This window comes from Zonotrichia albicollis, chromosome 2 (assembly GCF_047830755.1).
Source record: "Zonotrichia albicollis isolate bZonAlb1 chromosome 2, bZonAlb1.hap1, whole genome shotgun sequence".
NCBI lineage: Eukaryota > Metazoa > Chordata > Aves > Passeriformes > Passerellidae > Zonotrichia > Zonotrichia albicollis.
The window spans coordinates 19,154,770-19,169,846 of NC_133820.1; the positions used below are offsets into that span (position 1 = coordinate 19,154,770).

Consider the following 15,077-nt stretch of genomic DNA (forward strand, 5'->3'; position numbering starts at 1 on the left):
TTCACTAAATTCAACAATTTCAATGTCTAAACATCTTACTCTGCCTTACAGCCATTTTTGTTTACTAGGGTGGATGTAACAAAAGCAACAAATCTGTGTCAAAACCACAACCCAGTAAGGATTATTGGATTATAAATCAGTAAAGATTTATGACGTTACCCCATAGGTGAAAGAAGATAAATCCCACAAGGTTGTTTTTTGTTTATTATTAAAACTTTCAAAACTTATTTTCATTTATTGTTAGGAGGAAAAATGCAGACAAGTAAACTTTATAATTGATTAAAAAGATTTTTCTCTGAAATGTACAAGTTACTGATCATGACAACCATCCTCAAGTGAAATATTCTGTTCCTCCACTCATCAAAATAAGCATTTCAGTAAAGGCTTTAGGGTATTTCCCAAATGTTAGGAAAGTAAAAGGAGAGAGATCCTGCTTCCAGGAAAATTTCTCGTTGATTTGAGCAGCTGCCCCTGCCCAGAGCAACCTCCAAGGAATTTCAGTGCCAGCCATTTGAGGGTTCCACTCTGCCAACATCATCAATTTGTGATATTAAATTAGCAAGATGTCAGGTAGAAAATAAAATGTTTCAAATGTCTTGTGGGCTGCTGGGCTCAGTGTTATCCCTTTAGCTGTAATTTTTCATATTAAGCCTCTGAGGGCAATGGAAATACTCAAAATAATTCAAGAATCTTTGACTTTCTGTCTTGACATGTAATTTTATTAATACGTTTTTAACATATTTATTTGGTTTGATCATTAAAACAGCTACAGAGTGAGAGATCACTGGGGATGCCACTCTCTACTTCCCCATTCTGCCTGTCCCAGCTGTGCTGCAGCTGGGTTGTTCTGTACCTGCCTGGGGTTCACATGCCCAGTCTCACATTAAAAAGGACCTTTTAGGATCCACAAAGTGATGAAATCCTCCCTGCCTGGGTCTCACAGACTCAGTGCCAGCTGTGTGCAGTAATGAACTTGAGGGAAGAGTGACACTGCTGCTCAATCCAAGCTGAGAGTTCAGCTGCCAGGTTTTTTATCTCTTGTCACTTGAAAATTCCTGAACTTCACTTGAGTAATCCACTCCACTTCAGGAGTTCATACCCAACCCAATTTGGATTTTTAAGGTACCTGTCAGTAGAAATGGAACAGCAGGACTGAATGAACTGGTAGAAAGGTAAGTTGTCTATTGGGAAAATGAAAAGGCAAAGGCTCAGAAAGAGAGCAGCAGATGTGGAACCTGAGAGCTGTGCAGGAGCCTGAGAGCTGTGCATGTGCAGGACAGGCTGAGCCCCTTCACCTCTTCCTGCAGTGTCACTCCTGCTCGGGCTGCATTAGGGACATGACACCACGTGTGACAGAGTCAGGCCAAGGTCAGGCTGCAGGGTGACAACAATCCCCATGGTGAGGATTGTCCCCAGGCCCTGAGCTGTAACTGCAGGCAGGGCCCATGTGAGGGAACTTGGGGTTTCATCAGAGATTTCACCCCATCTCAGTAACTCTGGGATTCAAATCTGGATTTCAGTGGGTGGTGCAGATGCATCCGTGCCCCAAAGGAGGGTTGGGGTGGGTTTACTGAAACACTAACTAGCACTTTTCATACTGAGCTGCACAGGCAGCATCCTGTGGAAGATCTTCCACTGGAGTCTCTTCCAGCTCAGAATATTCTGTGATTCTGTGGCTCCAGTGGCCAAAGACTGAGAGATGAGAAATTCTCAGAGCTGGAAGAGATGGGAGCAAAGATGCTCACCAGGAACACTTCACTGAGCCAAGGAAGCTGCCTACAGCTTAAAATCCAGGAGCTTGCAGTCTGTGGATGGATGGATGTCCCTTGTTTTGTTTTGTTTTGTTTTGTTTATTTCCAGTTCACAGCTTTGGGCCACTGTTTTTCTAAACCCTGTTCTCCAGTGTGACACCAGCTGCAACTCTCCTTCTCCTGCTGACCTGCATCTGCCTCCTGTCTGGTTTGTCTCTTGTTTTCCAAACTCCTTCTGACAAACACTTTTTTTTTTTTTAAGGGCAGACCTCACCATAGCCTTCCAGTACATAAAGGGGACCTACAGGAATGATGGGGAGGGACATTTTACAGGAGAATATGGTGATAGGACAAGGGAGAATGGCTTTAAACTGAAAGAGGGAAGGGTTAGATTAGGTATAAGGAAGCAATTCTTTACTGTGAGGGTGGTGAGGCACTGGCACAGGTTGCCCAAGGAAGTTGTGAATGCTACATCCCTGGAAGGGTTCAGGGCCAGACTGGTTGGGACTTTGAGCAACATGACCTAGGTGATTTCTAAGATCCCTTCCAACCCAAACCATTCTGATTTCAGGGATTTGTCCTGTTTTAGTGATTTAATGAAAAAAATTTCCTCTCAAAAAGGTGGGTTCTGTATCCTTGAGAGCTCCATGGTGATTTTTACTGGTTTGTGTTGGCATAAGGTAGGTTCTGTATCCTTGAGAGCTCCATGGTGATTTTTATTGGTTTGTGTTGGCATAAATGCCTCCTGTGCTCAGTTAACCTTAGGCCAAGGGGTGTCCTGAGCTGTGCCTCAGATGTCACAGATCCACAGCTGAGATTTGGTCATTAAGGTTGGCAGCACCACTGGAGGAGCCACCACAGACAGACAAGGTCTGAGCCCAGAACACAGAAACCCAGCCCTACTCTTAGGAAAAGAGAAAAGCTCTGTGAATCAAAACCAACTTCACATCCTCAGGGGTTCCTCTGGTGACGGTCATTGTGCCCTGTGGCATGGAGCAGAGATTCTCACCCATCCCTAGAACTTGTGGTCATTTGTGTCCCACACTGCCCATGATCCATGCAGCATTGGATATCTGGAGCACTCACAGTTGCTTTCAACAGAGACAAAGGGATCTTTGTAGAACCAGCTTTGTCTGATTGCAAGTTTATTTCTGTGCTTTGCCCTCTGGCTCTTTACCAGTCTCATACATCAGGAAAGTGTCTGTCCTCTTAGAGTCTGATGTATTTCTTATTGTCACAGCACATTGACACATAATCACTCAGCACTGGGAGGAATTGCTGCTGTCAATTCCATCCCAGTTTCTGTGGGCACAGCTGGTTGTCCTTTGGTACTGATTTATTACATTTGCCCACCCTGGCTCTGTGCATTCAGCCTTGTTCTCATCACCGAAAGCCCAGAAGTAAAACCACTTATATTTTCACACATATTTTTACATCTGGCTGCATGCCACAGTTTGTTGTGAGTCCAGCACATCCTCATCTCACCAGGGGGTCAGTGCTTACTTGTTTGTCCCCTGCTCTGCCCCCACAAAGCCCAAGAACTCCCTAAGCCTCTTCCCAATATCCTTGGGCCAGTCAGGGTCTGCACTCAGCCTAAGCAAACTGAGCAGAAACTGAGCACCATCTTTCCCATTTAGCTTGTCCTCCTTTCAGATACAGCAACAATATTTTATTCCACTTATCCCCAGTTTAACCCACTTAAACAGGCCCAACCTGACTTACAAAATATTAGGGGAAATAATAGGGAATCTAAACATTAAAAAAAAAAAAAAAAAAAAAAAAAAAAAAGAGGGAAGGGTTGAATATTGGCTTTAAATGATCCAGTTTCAATGACAGCTGTGGAGCAGCACAGGGAGGGCACAGAGCAGAAACAAGCAGGTGAGGAGAGGAGGAGTGGACAGGAGGGTGTGGAATACAAAGGGAGGCAGAACAAGGAAGCCTCGAGCCTCATTGCAAACCTCCAGCCACATCAGGAAGCTCCTGACACAGGACAAAACCCACTGAACCAGCACAAAGTGAAAGCAGCTGCTAATCCAAATGGCAAATACATAGAATATGCACGAAGAGTAAACCATTAGGTGTGTACAGAAAAACAAATGGTAGTTTTATGTCTTTTTTAAATGCCTCAGTATTTTTCATTGAGAATTTATGATGTGCAAGTTAAAAATTAACTTTAAAACAGTCCTTTTAAAGATAGATGAAGAAGGAAGTACAAAAAAATCAAAGGATGTGGTGAAGGTCAAAGTTGAGAAGAACTGCAGAAAAAATAAACTTCTTCCATTCAAGGCTAAACCTAACCACAGAGTACAAGATCAGACTGGTTCAAGTAACCACAGGGTCAACAAAATCAGGCTTTGGGTGAGAGGCATAGATAATTCTCTGTCCAGAAATATCTATTTTCTGTATTCATCTTTATGTTGGAGTTTAAATGACCAGCCTTGTCCCATGAGAAATGGAACTTTGGTGCTGATCTTGCACATGTTTAGGTTCATGTTTTAAATATTAGCTATATGATTTTCTTTGAAGTAATACTTGTGATATCTTTTTTTTTAATTATAATTTCTGGTCTTTATTCCATGGTTAGCATTTTCTTTAAATTTCTTTTAAAACTGTTTTGAAGGTTATTGCAGCAGATCCTTCAAACTCCATCGATCTCTATCAGATTTGGATGGGGGAAGAGGAAGGATCAGTATTTTAGTGTTTCTGTAAAAATCCCATTCCCTGATTCTGTAAAAACAGGCATTTGCAATCACTGTTTTCTCACCCAAACTAGCCTTGTCTTCTGAAGCTCACACTGGAGCAGGAGTGACCATGTCAGGCTATTTTCTTGCAAGGGTTAATATCCTCCACAGCAGGCACAAGAATTTTCTGGAATTTATCTCTGTTGATTTTGTTCCTCTTGAATTTGTGACCACAGAAATTATCAAAGGAATACCCAACAAATTAAAATTCAATTTCTTTAAAAGCTATCAGCCAGATGTTGTGAAGACAAGAATTAGCTGCAATACAGCACCCTTGAAAAGTGGCCATGAAGTTCCTGAGTCCTGGCTGGCCAGCAGCTGTCAGTCTCAGACAGCAGCTGCTGCCTCTCCAGCAAAGGACAGCAGTTCCTCATGCCCTGCACATCATGTTTCTATGATAATCCACAAGAGAAGCAAAACAGCCAATGGCTTCATTTCACAGGGGAGTTACAGGCAATAGCTGCAAATTTAAAGAAAATAGAGGGGACATAAAGGTGTTCATGTTAAAACACTGAGTATGATCCTAGGGGAGCAACATAGCAACAGAATTCTGAGACTCACAGGTTATATCCAAAAATCAAATTGTTTCTTTCCTCTATTTACACTGACAACTTCTCCTCTCTGCTCCAACAGTAACTCTGGTAAAGCATGAAAAGCAGTTGCAGCAGTGCAGAGCAGTGCAGTGTCAGCAGGTACCACACATTAAAACAAATTGCCTTCTCCCAGAACTCAGGTGCCTGGGGACACCACCTCTCTGAATAAACTTCAGTCAGAAGGTGTATCCTAACTGCAGGCAGCTCACAGCCATCCCTTCCCACTGCTCCAAACAAAATCTCAGCACCTGGTGCTGAGGGCAGGGCTGGGAGCATCACTTTGCTGAAAAGTATTTGCAGTTATTCCAAACAGACAGAGGTTTGGCATCTTTGGAGGTGTCCCAGTCCAGTGACAGATTTTGAAAGCAGCCTTGATTTGTGAAGGGACTCTGAGCCACGGACTTGTAACCAGCAGCTGGTTCAGGTTTACCAGCTGAAGCACAATTTTGCAGAGACAGTCTGGCCTAAGAAAATTTAAAAAAAAAATCCAAACTATTTTTTCAACAAAATGTAATTATGAGTTGTCACCTGCCTGAGTAATCAGAGAAACAAGCTATTTGCTAAGAGTTTAGAAACAAGAAAGAATGAAGCAGGCAGTTCTGGTGTCTCCTCAAGGAATGAGCAGCACAGAGTAGAGGAGAAAAGCAACCACAGACTCACAAACCTTCCCAACCCACTTGGAGTGCCACGTGCCAGCTGCTCCGTGCCACTGCAAACACACACTGCTGATCTCCCAGCTCAGAGCAGGATTTCAGAGCAGGAGAGCACAGAGTCTGTCCCATTCCTGCAGGGAAGATGAAGACATTACACCCAGCACAACATCAGACACTCTCTGCAGGCTGTGTCAGAGCTGCACAGGGAAACCTCTCTGGGCCAGGCAGGGGTTTGAGCACGAGAGACAAACCATGGACCCCAAGGTCAGTGTCCCTGCTGTCACACAGCTGAGTGCAACGCACAGCCCTCTTGCTCATCACCTGACTGCAGAAGCTCTGCTAAAAACAACATTTTAAGATGTTTCACATTCAGATCTGTATCTTGCAGGTAAAGCAGGAGCATCTTTGAAGCACTGATTGACTTGAAAGCCACTCAGCAATTGCACAGTGAGGTTATCTTCAGCTTTAATGTGCCCCAGCATAGAAAATGAATTTGTGGGTTATAAAAACAATTCACTCTGAGGTGTCTGTACTTACAGGAAGTGAAATACAACCATTTGTGTCCTACCATCTGTGCCAGGCCCATTGCTAAACCTCCCCTGACAGGATGAAACAGTGCTCCTCTAAAGGCATCCTTAACCTAATATGCCTCTACAGCACCAGGCTGGACTAGGTTTGAAAAACAGCCTCTTATAATACTCAGATGAATTTAGCACTTAAGAAGATTAATGGATTCATAAATAGCCTGGAAATCCAAACTCATTGAATTTAGTTCATGGAACAGGTCAAATAGGCATTTATCAAACCATCTGGCATTCTGATTCCCTGAGGAAACTGTGGTCAGATAACTGAGAAGCCACTGCAGGCTTGGTTTTCCCTGTACTCATCTTTCCTCTGGAAATCTCTGGCACTAATTAGAAAGCAGAAGATCTTTTTGGACAGAAGAGTATCTCTATATAGTCTCTTATATTTTCAATTGCTGCTGCTTAACACAAACATAAGCACAGTCAAGTTCTAAGTGAAAGTACTTATGCTGCAATAAATAGCTTGCCATTTGCTCTAAGCCATGAAAGGACACTCATGTACACTCATTTGAGTAGCCTGCAAAAAAACAATCACCAGAGTTGTTCAAGGATCTCAAAAAAACCTAAAACCTAGGTTTGAGCAGTTAATTTATTTTTGTCAGTAAAATATCAAATTATTTTATTAATATGGTTTGATACATAAAACATCATTTTTTTCTGGTCATATCAGCAGCTTTCATTGAAGATTTCAAAGATAAAACACTTAAGATACCGTATAAAAGAAAATTATCAGTATGGCATAGTATGACACACTACATGGTACATATTAGTGGTGGAAATACAAAATATTTCATAGGCCCTGGTTGCATTTGTCATCACTGTGCTCTGCCCCTGCAGCCATGCCCTGAAACAATCTACAAATAAAAAATGTATTCCTTGAAATAATATATTCACTGAAAAATTAAACACACTGAAATAATGGGAATAAGTAAGTGAAGTTTAAGTAGCTTTGCCTCAGAGAAGAATGTTTGGACAAACACAGGCCCACCTGGTTCTCCTACACCAGTACCAGGATAACAGGAGGGGAGAAACGATCAAAATCCTGCCTGTGGTCACAGCCAAAAAACTGTGCCCACCCCAGATCTGCCTGGGGCAGGTGGCCCCCCCTGGGCACTTTCCTTGTTTTCATGAGACCTGTCCATGTTCCCTGGACATTTTCATGAGGCCTGTACATGTTCCCTGGATGTTTCCATGAGGCCTGTACATGTTCCCTGGATGTTTTATGAGGCCTGTACATGTCTCCTGGATGTTTCCATGAGGCCTAGGGCTGCATCCCTGGATGTTGCCCAGGACTGCCCTCCTCCCTCCTGCACCCGCGGGGGGAAATCAGGAATTGTTTCCCATTGTTGCAGCATCTGCCATGAGTGTGGATGTCTGTCAGGACACGAAGAGGGGCCCAGTTCTGCAGCCTCATCTTTCTCTCATGAAGCTGAGTCACCATGGAGCCTCTTACTCTCTGAAGCTGGCCCAATGGAACAAACACCCCACAGACAGACCCCTTATCCCTCCTTTCCCGGCAGAACATCACACATGTCTGGGCAAAATTCAGCCTTAGTGCTGCTCATCTCCCTGTGAGTAGCCATTTGCTACAGGGCAGGTTTGTCACCCCGAGTGGGACCCAGATCTCACCAGCTCCCGGGGGAATCTGGAGCCAGATCCAACAAACCCAACCTGAAAGAGTTTGGAGCCCTTTACATATCAGAGGCCCACTCTGATGTCTAAGTAGGCGCAGAGTCTAAACACTTAAGCAGAATCCCTGCTCCATCCAGCCCTTGGACTATTTGCACAGCAGAACAATCACTGCCAGAAGTGCTGGGAGGTACAAGGAACAGGAGCCAGCCTCGGTTCTGTCCTCCCCCACGCCAGAAGAAACCCCTTCAGTCTGTCCGTCTGGCTGTGTGCTGTTAGTGTACACTTCAGTGGCATTTGCCACCTCTTCGGGAAGGCCCATCTGGAGCAGGAGTTTGGAGATAAGGCTGTTGAACTTGCTCTCTGTGGTGGACCAAGGCTCCTCGCTGGGCGTCGGCCGTTCAGATGTGACGTTCAGCTCCTCCGGGTCCAGGCAGAAACCTTCGGGAGACCTCTCAAAGAGCACGTCCGTCAGATCAATGCCTGCCACCGAGGAGGGGGAGGCACACGGGATGTCCCTGACCAGCCTGTAGTTCTCCATCCACTCCTTGAGCCACTCGAGGCGGCAGTCGCACTCCCAGGGGTTGCGGAAGAGGTACAGGCGGCCCAGGAAGTACACGGGCTCGAACACGGAGAAGGGCAGCGTTGTCAGGTTGTTGCTGTTCAAGTGCAGAGCCACCAGGCTGGTGAGGTTCTCAAAAGCCCCTTCCTCAATGTAGCTGATCCTGTTGCGGTCCAGGTAGAGGAACTCCAGCTCCCCCAAGTCCCGGAACCAGGTGTTGGAAATGTTCCTGAGAAAATTCCCCCCCAGGTTGAGCATCTTCAGGCGCCTCAGGCCATCAAAGGAGTTTTCTGGAAGCTCACTGATCAAGTTGTCATTCAGGTACAGGTACTCCATCCTCTGACAGCCCTGAAAAGCTCGCTCGTGGATGACATTTATCTTGTTGTCCTGCAGATTCAGGTATTTCAGCTTGGTCAGGCCCTGCAGGGAGTTGTAGGCCACCGCTTCGATCCTGTTCCTCTCCAGGTACACATGGGTCAAGTTCTCCATGCCCCTGATGGCACCTGGGATCCTTCGGAAGTTGTTCTGGAAGCAGAAGAGTTCCTGCAGAGCGGGCAGCTCGATGAAGATCCTGTCGGGGATGTTGAAGAGGTTGCAGTCGGCCAGGTCCAGCCTGACGAGGCGGCGCAGCGCAGTGAAGGTGCGGGTGTGCAGGTAGCGGATGTACTCGTTGTGGGCCATCCTCAGCTCTGTCAGGCTGGGCAGCCCCTTGAAGGCGCCCGGCGTGATGAAAGAGATGTTGTTGTGGTTCAGGGACAGGGACTTGAGGGAAGGCAGCGTCCCGAAGGCCCTCTCGGACAGGAACTTGATGCTGTTTTTATCCAGGTTGATGGAGGAGGCCTCGCAGGGGAACTCGCTGGGGATCTGGCCCAGGCCGGCGCGGTCACAGCGCACGGAGCAGCTCCGCTCTGGGGTGCACACGCAGCTGGGAGGGCAGGAGCGCACGCAGGCCCACGCCCCGTGCGCCTGGGGGACCCAAAGGATCACTGCCATCCCCACAGAGAGAAGAATGCATCGTTAGCAAATCAATTACAGCAGCAAAAAGAAATTACACCGTCTATTCCTCCCCTCTAGCCAAGCTAATTGCCACCTGTACACAGGTGCTGACTGAGGAGCTCTTGTGGAAAATTCTTAAAAATCTTCAGGGGTTTCTAAACCTGCTGAGAATATATGTCACCTAGAACATAATCTCTGATTAATTCCTCTCCCCAAGAGGCTGTTCACCTAGAATTCAGTATTTCTCAAGTGTCTCTGTTGGGCTCTCTCTGCTGCCTGATGGGTACATGGTCTGGCCAGGGAGAAAGCAGAAATACATTAAAGACCAGGAGCTGTGGGTGGGTTACAGCATTCCTGGGTATGGAAAAGGGAGGGGGAGTGTATGCTGAGTTTGGCAATGGGCAGGGGAGATCAATTAATTGCCCAAAGTGTGTCAAATTTTCTTTCTTTCTTTCTTTCTTTCTTTCTTTCTTTCTTTCTTTCTTTCTTTCTTTCTTTCTTTCTTTCTTTCTTTCTTTCTTTCTTTCTTTCTTTCTTTCTTTCTTTCTTTCTTTCTTTCTTTCTTTCTTTCTTTCTTTCTTTCTTTCTTTCTTTCTTTCTTTCTTTCTTTCTTTCTTTCTCCCTCTCTCTCTCTCTCTCTCTCTCTCTCTCCCCCTTCCTTCCTTCCTTCCTTCCTTCCTTCCTTCCTTCCTTCCTTCCGCCACTTCCGCCACTTCCGCCACTTCCGCCACTTCCTTCCGCCACTTCCTTCCGCCACTTCCTTCCGCCACTTCCTTCCGCCACTTCCTTCCTTACGCCACTTCCTTCCTTACGCCCCTTCCTTCCTTACGCCCCTTCCTTCCTTCCGCCACTTCCTTCCGCCACTTCCGCCCCTTCCGCCCCTTCCTTCCTTCCTTCCTTCCTTCCGCCACTTCCTTCCTTACGCCCCTTCCTTCCTTCCGCCACTTCCTTCCGCCACTTCCTTCCTTCCTTCTGCCACTTCCTTCCGCCACTTCCTTCCTTCCGCCACTTCCTTCCTTACGCCCCTTCCTTCCTTCCTTCCTTCCTTCCTTCCTTCCGCCCCTTCCTTCCTTACGCCACTTCCTTCCACCACTTCCTTCCGCCACTTCCTTCCGCCACTTCCTTCCTTCCTTCCTTCCTTCCGCCACTTCCTTCCTTCCTTCCGCCACTTCCGGCACTTCCGCCACTTCCTTCCTTCCACCCCTTCCTTCCTTCCGCCACTTCCTTCCTTCCTTCCTTCCGCCACTTCCTTCCGCCACTTCCTTCCTTCCGCCACTTCCTTCCGCCACTTCCTTCCTTCCTTCCCTCCTTCCTTCCTTCCTGTTTCTCCACCAGAGCCATGAGCTGGTGCAGCACTGGAAGGGGAACTCTCAGCTCTCAAGGAGATGCAATGCAGTGTTTGAAAACACATTCCCACTGTGTACTGCTGTGACAGCATGAGTGAAAACAAACTAAGAGATATTGTTCAACTGCTGGCTTCACGATCTCATCATAGATGAGAAACTCTGCATCTCCAGCACAGTTTTTGCTGCTTTGCCAATTCTCAAGAGTTACCATAGTGCCTTATGTTTGATGGGAGCAGCCACTTTGTCCTTTATCAGCCTGACATAGGAGGTGCAAAGCTGTGGTTTCCTCCCAGGTTAGTCCCACACATGTGGGTGAACAACAAGGAAGAGAAGAAGGCCCTTGGGAGAAATGAGAGAAGAGCAAAAAGGAGCAAAAGAACTGGGAGACATCAGCCTCCACAGACAGGAGTTTTGCAGGGAAAAAACATCCAGTCAAAAAAGAATCTGATTTTTTTTTTTTTAATTCAAAATGCTTCTCCCATCTGAAAGAGAGGAAATTTAGGTCAGATATATGGAAGAAATTCTATACTGTGAGGGTGGTGAGGCCCTGGCACAGGGTACCCAGAGAAGCTGTGGATGCCTCAGCCCGGCAGTGCTCTAGGCCAGGCTGGATGAAGGTGGAAGATGTCCCTGCTTGTGGCAAGGGGCCTGGAATGAGATGATCTTTTAGGTCCCTTCCTTTCTCTGATTCCATGAATATAAACTCATTAGAGAGGAAGAACTGAAGGCAGTTTCCCTAATTGCTCTCCCAGACACCCCCTACCTTCTCCTCCACAAGATGAGCAGCCACACCAGGAAACTCTGTGCAGTCACAAGCACAAAATGGTGCTATTGCTGCTGACTGGTTTTCTGCTGCAGTTTATTAGCTCCCATACAAACACAACCCTTTTCTTTTTTTTTTCAGCAAAACGTGAGATACCAACAGCTTTATCAACGGCCACATCTATTCCTGTGCTGCTGGGATCAGGGGGCTTCCTCCATGCTCCTGCTGAGTGTCCAGAGGGGGAAGCTCCTCTCCCTGTGGTGTGCAGCACAGGGACTGCCCCCTTCAGCTGCATTTCCATGGGCACTTTTAACAGGACAGACCTGAGAGGTGATATGCCCAGAAGCATCAGCTGCAGCAAGCATCAAGTTTTATTTTTGCAGTCCTTAAGGCTTTCATGTACAGGACAAACAACAGTTTGGGTTACACTTGCTCTGCCTTCCCTCCATCCTTTCTAAAGACAACATGCATGGGGCCGTATTTAGGAGTTTGCACTGCTTGTGTAGAAGAGACTTGCAGAACCAGTTGTTGGGCAAGTCCCTGCTGAAGGGCATCCACCCAGGAGCTGCCCTGGAGCCTGGGTCTGTTCAAACCATGCTGGTTATTGCATGTAGGAAAGGTATTCAGACACACAGAGAGCATCACAAAAGGATGAGCTGTGGCCTCTTCATCAAAATTCAGGTCTCATCATGCCTGGGCACACTATTGTGACTGGAGAATTAGCAAAACAACATCACTTCAAGGATAAATGGTAGTGAAGGACTCTGGGAGGTGGAAAGGATTTTAGACAGGTTGTCATTTTGTTTGTCTGCTCTTCCCCTTTTTCCCATGCCCTTATCTAACAGCCACAGCCAAAGGAAAGTCCTCTTCAATCCTTCTGACAACAGCTGGAGTTTAAGGACAAGAAGAGGAACAATAAGCTGGTCTTTAAGATTGCTCTTTCTTTGTGCAGCCTGCCCAGGGGCTGCCCTGTTTGCTCCCCTCTGCACCAGTCCCCCCTCTGCCTGCCAACAGGGGCATATGTTGTTTTTGTTAGGCTGTTACATAAACTCAGGGCCAGACAGATTAAGGATTTGCCTGTTCCCAAATGTCTGACTGCAGGTGGTTGTCTGGAAAATGAGGGATGCAAGGGTTGCTGCTGGTAGGGAGCCTTGTGTGGGTTCAGGGTGACATCCAGAGGGGCATTTGTGCCTGGGCTGTCCCATGGATGAGGCTGTCCTGAGCAAGTTCCATGTTTAGCTCCAGCTGCCCCAAGCTCAGGCACATCCCTGCCCTTCAGAGCAGACCTCCTCCCACTGCTGTGCCCATGGTGGGCAGTGCAGGAATGAGCCTGCTGATAACCAGATCCCCTCCTTTCCCCACCCTGCTTCCCCTCTAATCACTCAATAAAGGAAATATCTGCCCCCAAGTCACATCCAGCCTGCTTTCCTTATACACAAGTGCCAAATCTGGGTCTTCTGCTAGTGGAATTTCATAGCAGGTTTCTAAGATCTCTATTTACAAGAGCATCTTTGCAATTTGTGGGACATGGACAGCAAGAGTGTGAGGACCATCCAATGAGAAAATATCCCCCCAGCAACAGGAGCTCTGAGAAACCCCTCAGCAATGCAGCATTAGTGGGCAATTTCCCCTCTTTCTCCTGAAAAGGAAGTTGGAAAAAATCCTCCACATGGACTGTACCAAACCCTTGGGAGAGCTTTTGCTCAGGGCAAAAGAGATCAACTCTTCCCTGTTTGTGAGATCCCCTCTGATCAACACAGCCTGAAACATTCCCATCTTTCCCACCTCACTCCTTCCCCTTCCCTAAAAAAGGGCAGCAGCTGGAAGCTTTCAGCCCCTCAGTGACACATCTGAGCACTCAAATGAGATGTGTGTTTGAGCAAAAGGGTGAAATAGAGCAGTAAGGTCAAAAACATTTGTTACAATAAAGAATAAAAAAATCTCCTCCCATGGATGATATCTTCCGCTCTTTTAATACTACAGTAACTCAGTATTTGGAAGAAAGAGTGAGAGACCAAAGGAAAAGAAACAAAAAATAAAGAAGGGTTAAGAGGCAATGCTTGCAATAATTGAATATTTAACCACCATCTTTCCAAATGATCTGTCTAATCCACTACTGGATAATGCAGAATAAGAGCATACTCACCATTTAGAACGATGGCAAACATTACCTTGATTATTCTCTAGTGGCATTTCAGGTCTGGCAAGCAAACTTATGGGATCTAAAAGCACACAGGAAGAATAGAGATGGGTTTCATCCTCTGTCATTTCCCTGCATCATTTTTCCACAGAAAGATCTATGTTTATAAAGGAAGATGAAGGAAAACGCTCTTCTCTCACACACTTTCAAACTGAAGAAGTCCCCAGCACCTTCCTGGTGAGTATCTGTCTTCCACCACTGACCTTCTCAGGGAATCCTGCAGCTTTGTGCCGCTGCTTTTCAGGAGCTCATCTGCGTCCTTCCCACAAGCCATGCCAAAGGCAGATTCCTCTCATCTGAGGTGGGAAAGGATCACCAACAGTGAGGGACTGGCTCTATCCCCAAGAAATAGGTGCTAGTACAGAGGAGTGTAACCAGCTCAGCATCAAATGGTGGAAACCAAAATTCCCAACAGAAATCCCACCAGGATGCGCTCTTACCTGGCCAGGCAGTGGCTGTGTCCTCCCTCCTGCTCATGAGGCTGCCCTCAGCCACACGAGTCAGTCCCTGAAAAGTTGGCATTTTTTTCTCACAAGCTATCATTTAATGGCAGGAAAATCCTCTGTATCAGAGGAGGATTAGCAGAGATGGAAGAATGTGTCTGTCCTCTAAAGCTCCCAGAGGGAAACAGGGATTGCAGACAAACCAAACGGATGCTTCCTCCCCTCTGCCAACCTGCTCTCCCCCCACCTTTAAAAAAAATAAAATACAGTCCAGAATTGGACTGCTGCCATTCAAACAGTATTGCTCACAGTCATTACTCTGCTCCCCATTATGTAATGGCAGAAGAGGTGGGAGAGTGCTGCCCAAATGGAATTAAATTTGGGGGCAATCACAGGCTTATGGCTTGCCTGCACTGAGCTCTCCAAACAGATGTGACAGTGTTCACAGGGGTCTGAGGGTGAGGGAAGAGATGAGGATCTTACTCCCTGTTTCAGAAGGCTTGATTTATTATTTTATTATATATATTACATTAAAACTAAACTAAAAGAATAGAAGAAAAGATTTCATCAGAAGGCTAGCTAAGAATAGAATAGGAAAGAATGATAACAAAGGTTTGTGGCTCGGGCTCACTGTCCGAGCCAGCTGGGCTGTGATTGGCCATTAATTGGAAACAACCAACATGGGCCAATCACAGATACACCTGTTGCATTCCACAGCAGCAGATAATAATTGTTTACATTTTGTTCCTGAAGCCTCCCAGCTTCTCAGGAGGAAAAATCCTAAGGAAATGATTTTTCATAAAATGATAAATTTTA

At 46.3% G+C, this 15,077-nt stretch overlaps 1 protein-coding gene across 1 annotated transcript in view; it reads right to left on the bottom strand.

Moving 5' to 3' along the window:
• Positions 1-6,216: 6,216 nt before the first annotated feature.
• Positions 6,217-15,077, bottom strand: part of NYX (nyctalopin) — a 36,666-nt gene continuing 27,805 nt past the window's right edge. The window contains exons 2-3 of the mRNA XM_074534528.1: positions 13,765-13,840; positions 6,217-9,499 (exon numbers count right to left, since the gene is read on the bottom strand). Coding sequence (XP_074390629.1) covers positions 8,100-9,499; positions 13,765-13,786 — 1,422 coding nt within the window. The 5' untranslated portion in view covers positions 13,787-13,840 and the 3' untranslated portion in view covers positions 6,217-8,099. The remainder of the gene's footprint in view (positions 9,500-13,764; positions 13,841-15,077) is intronic.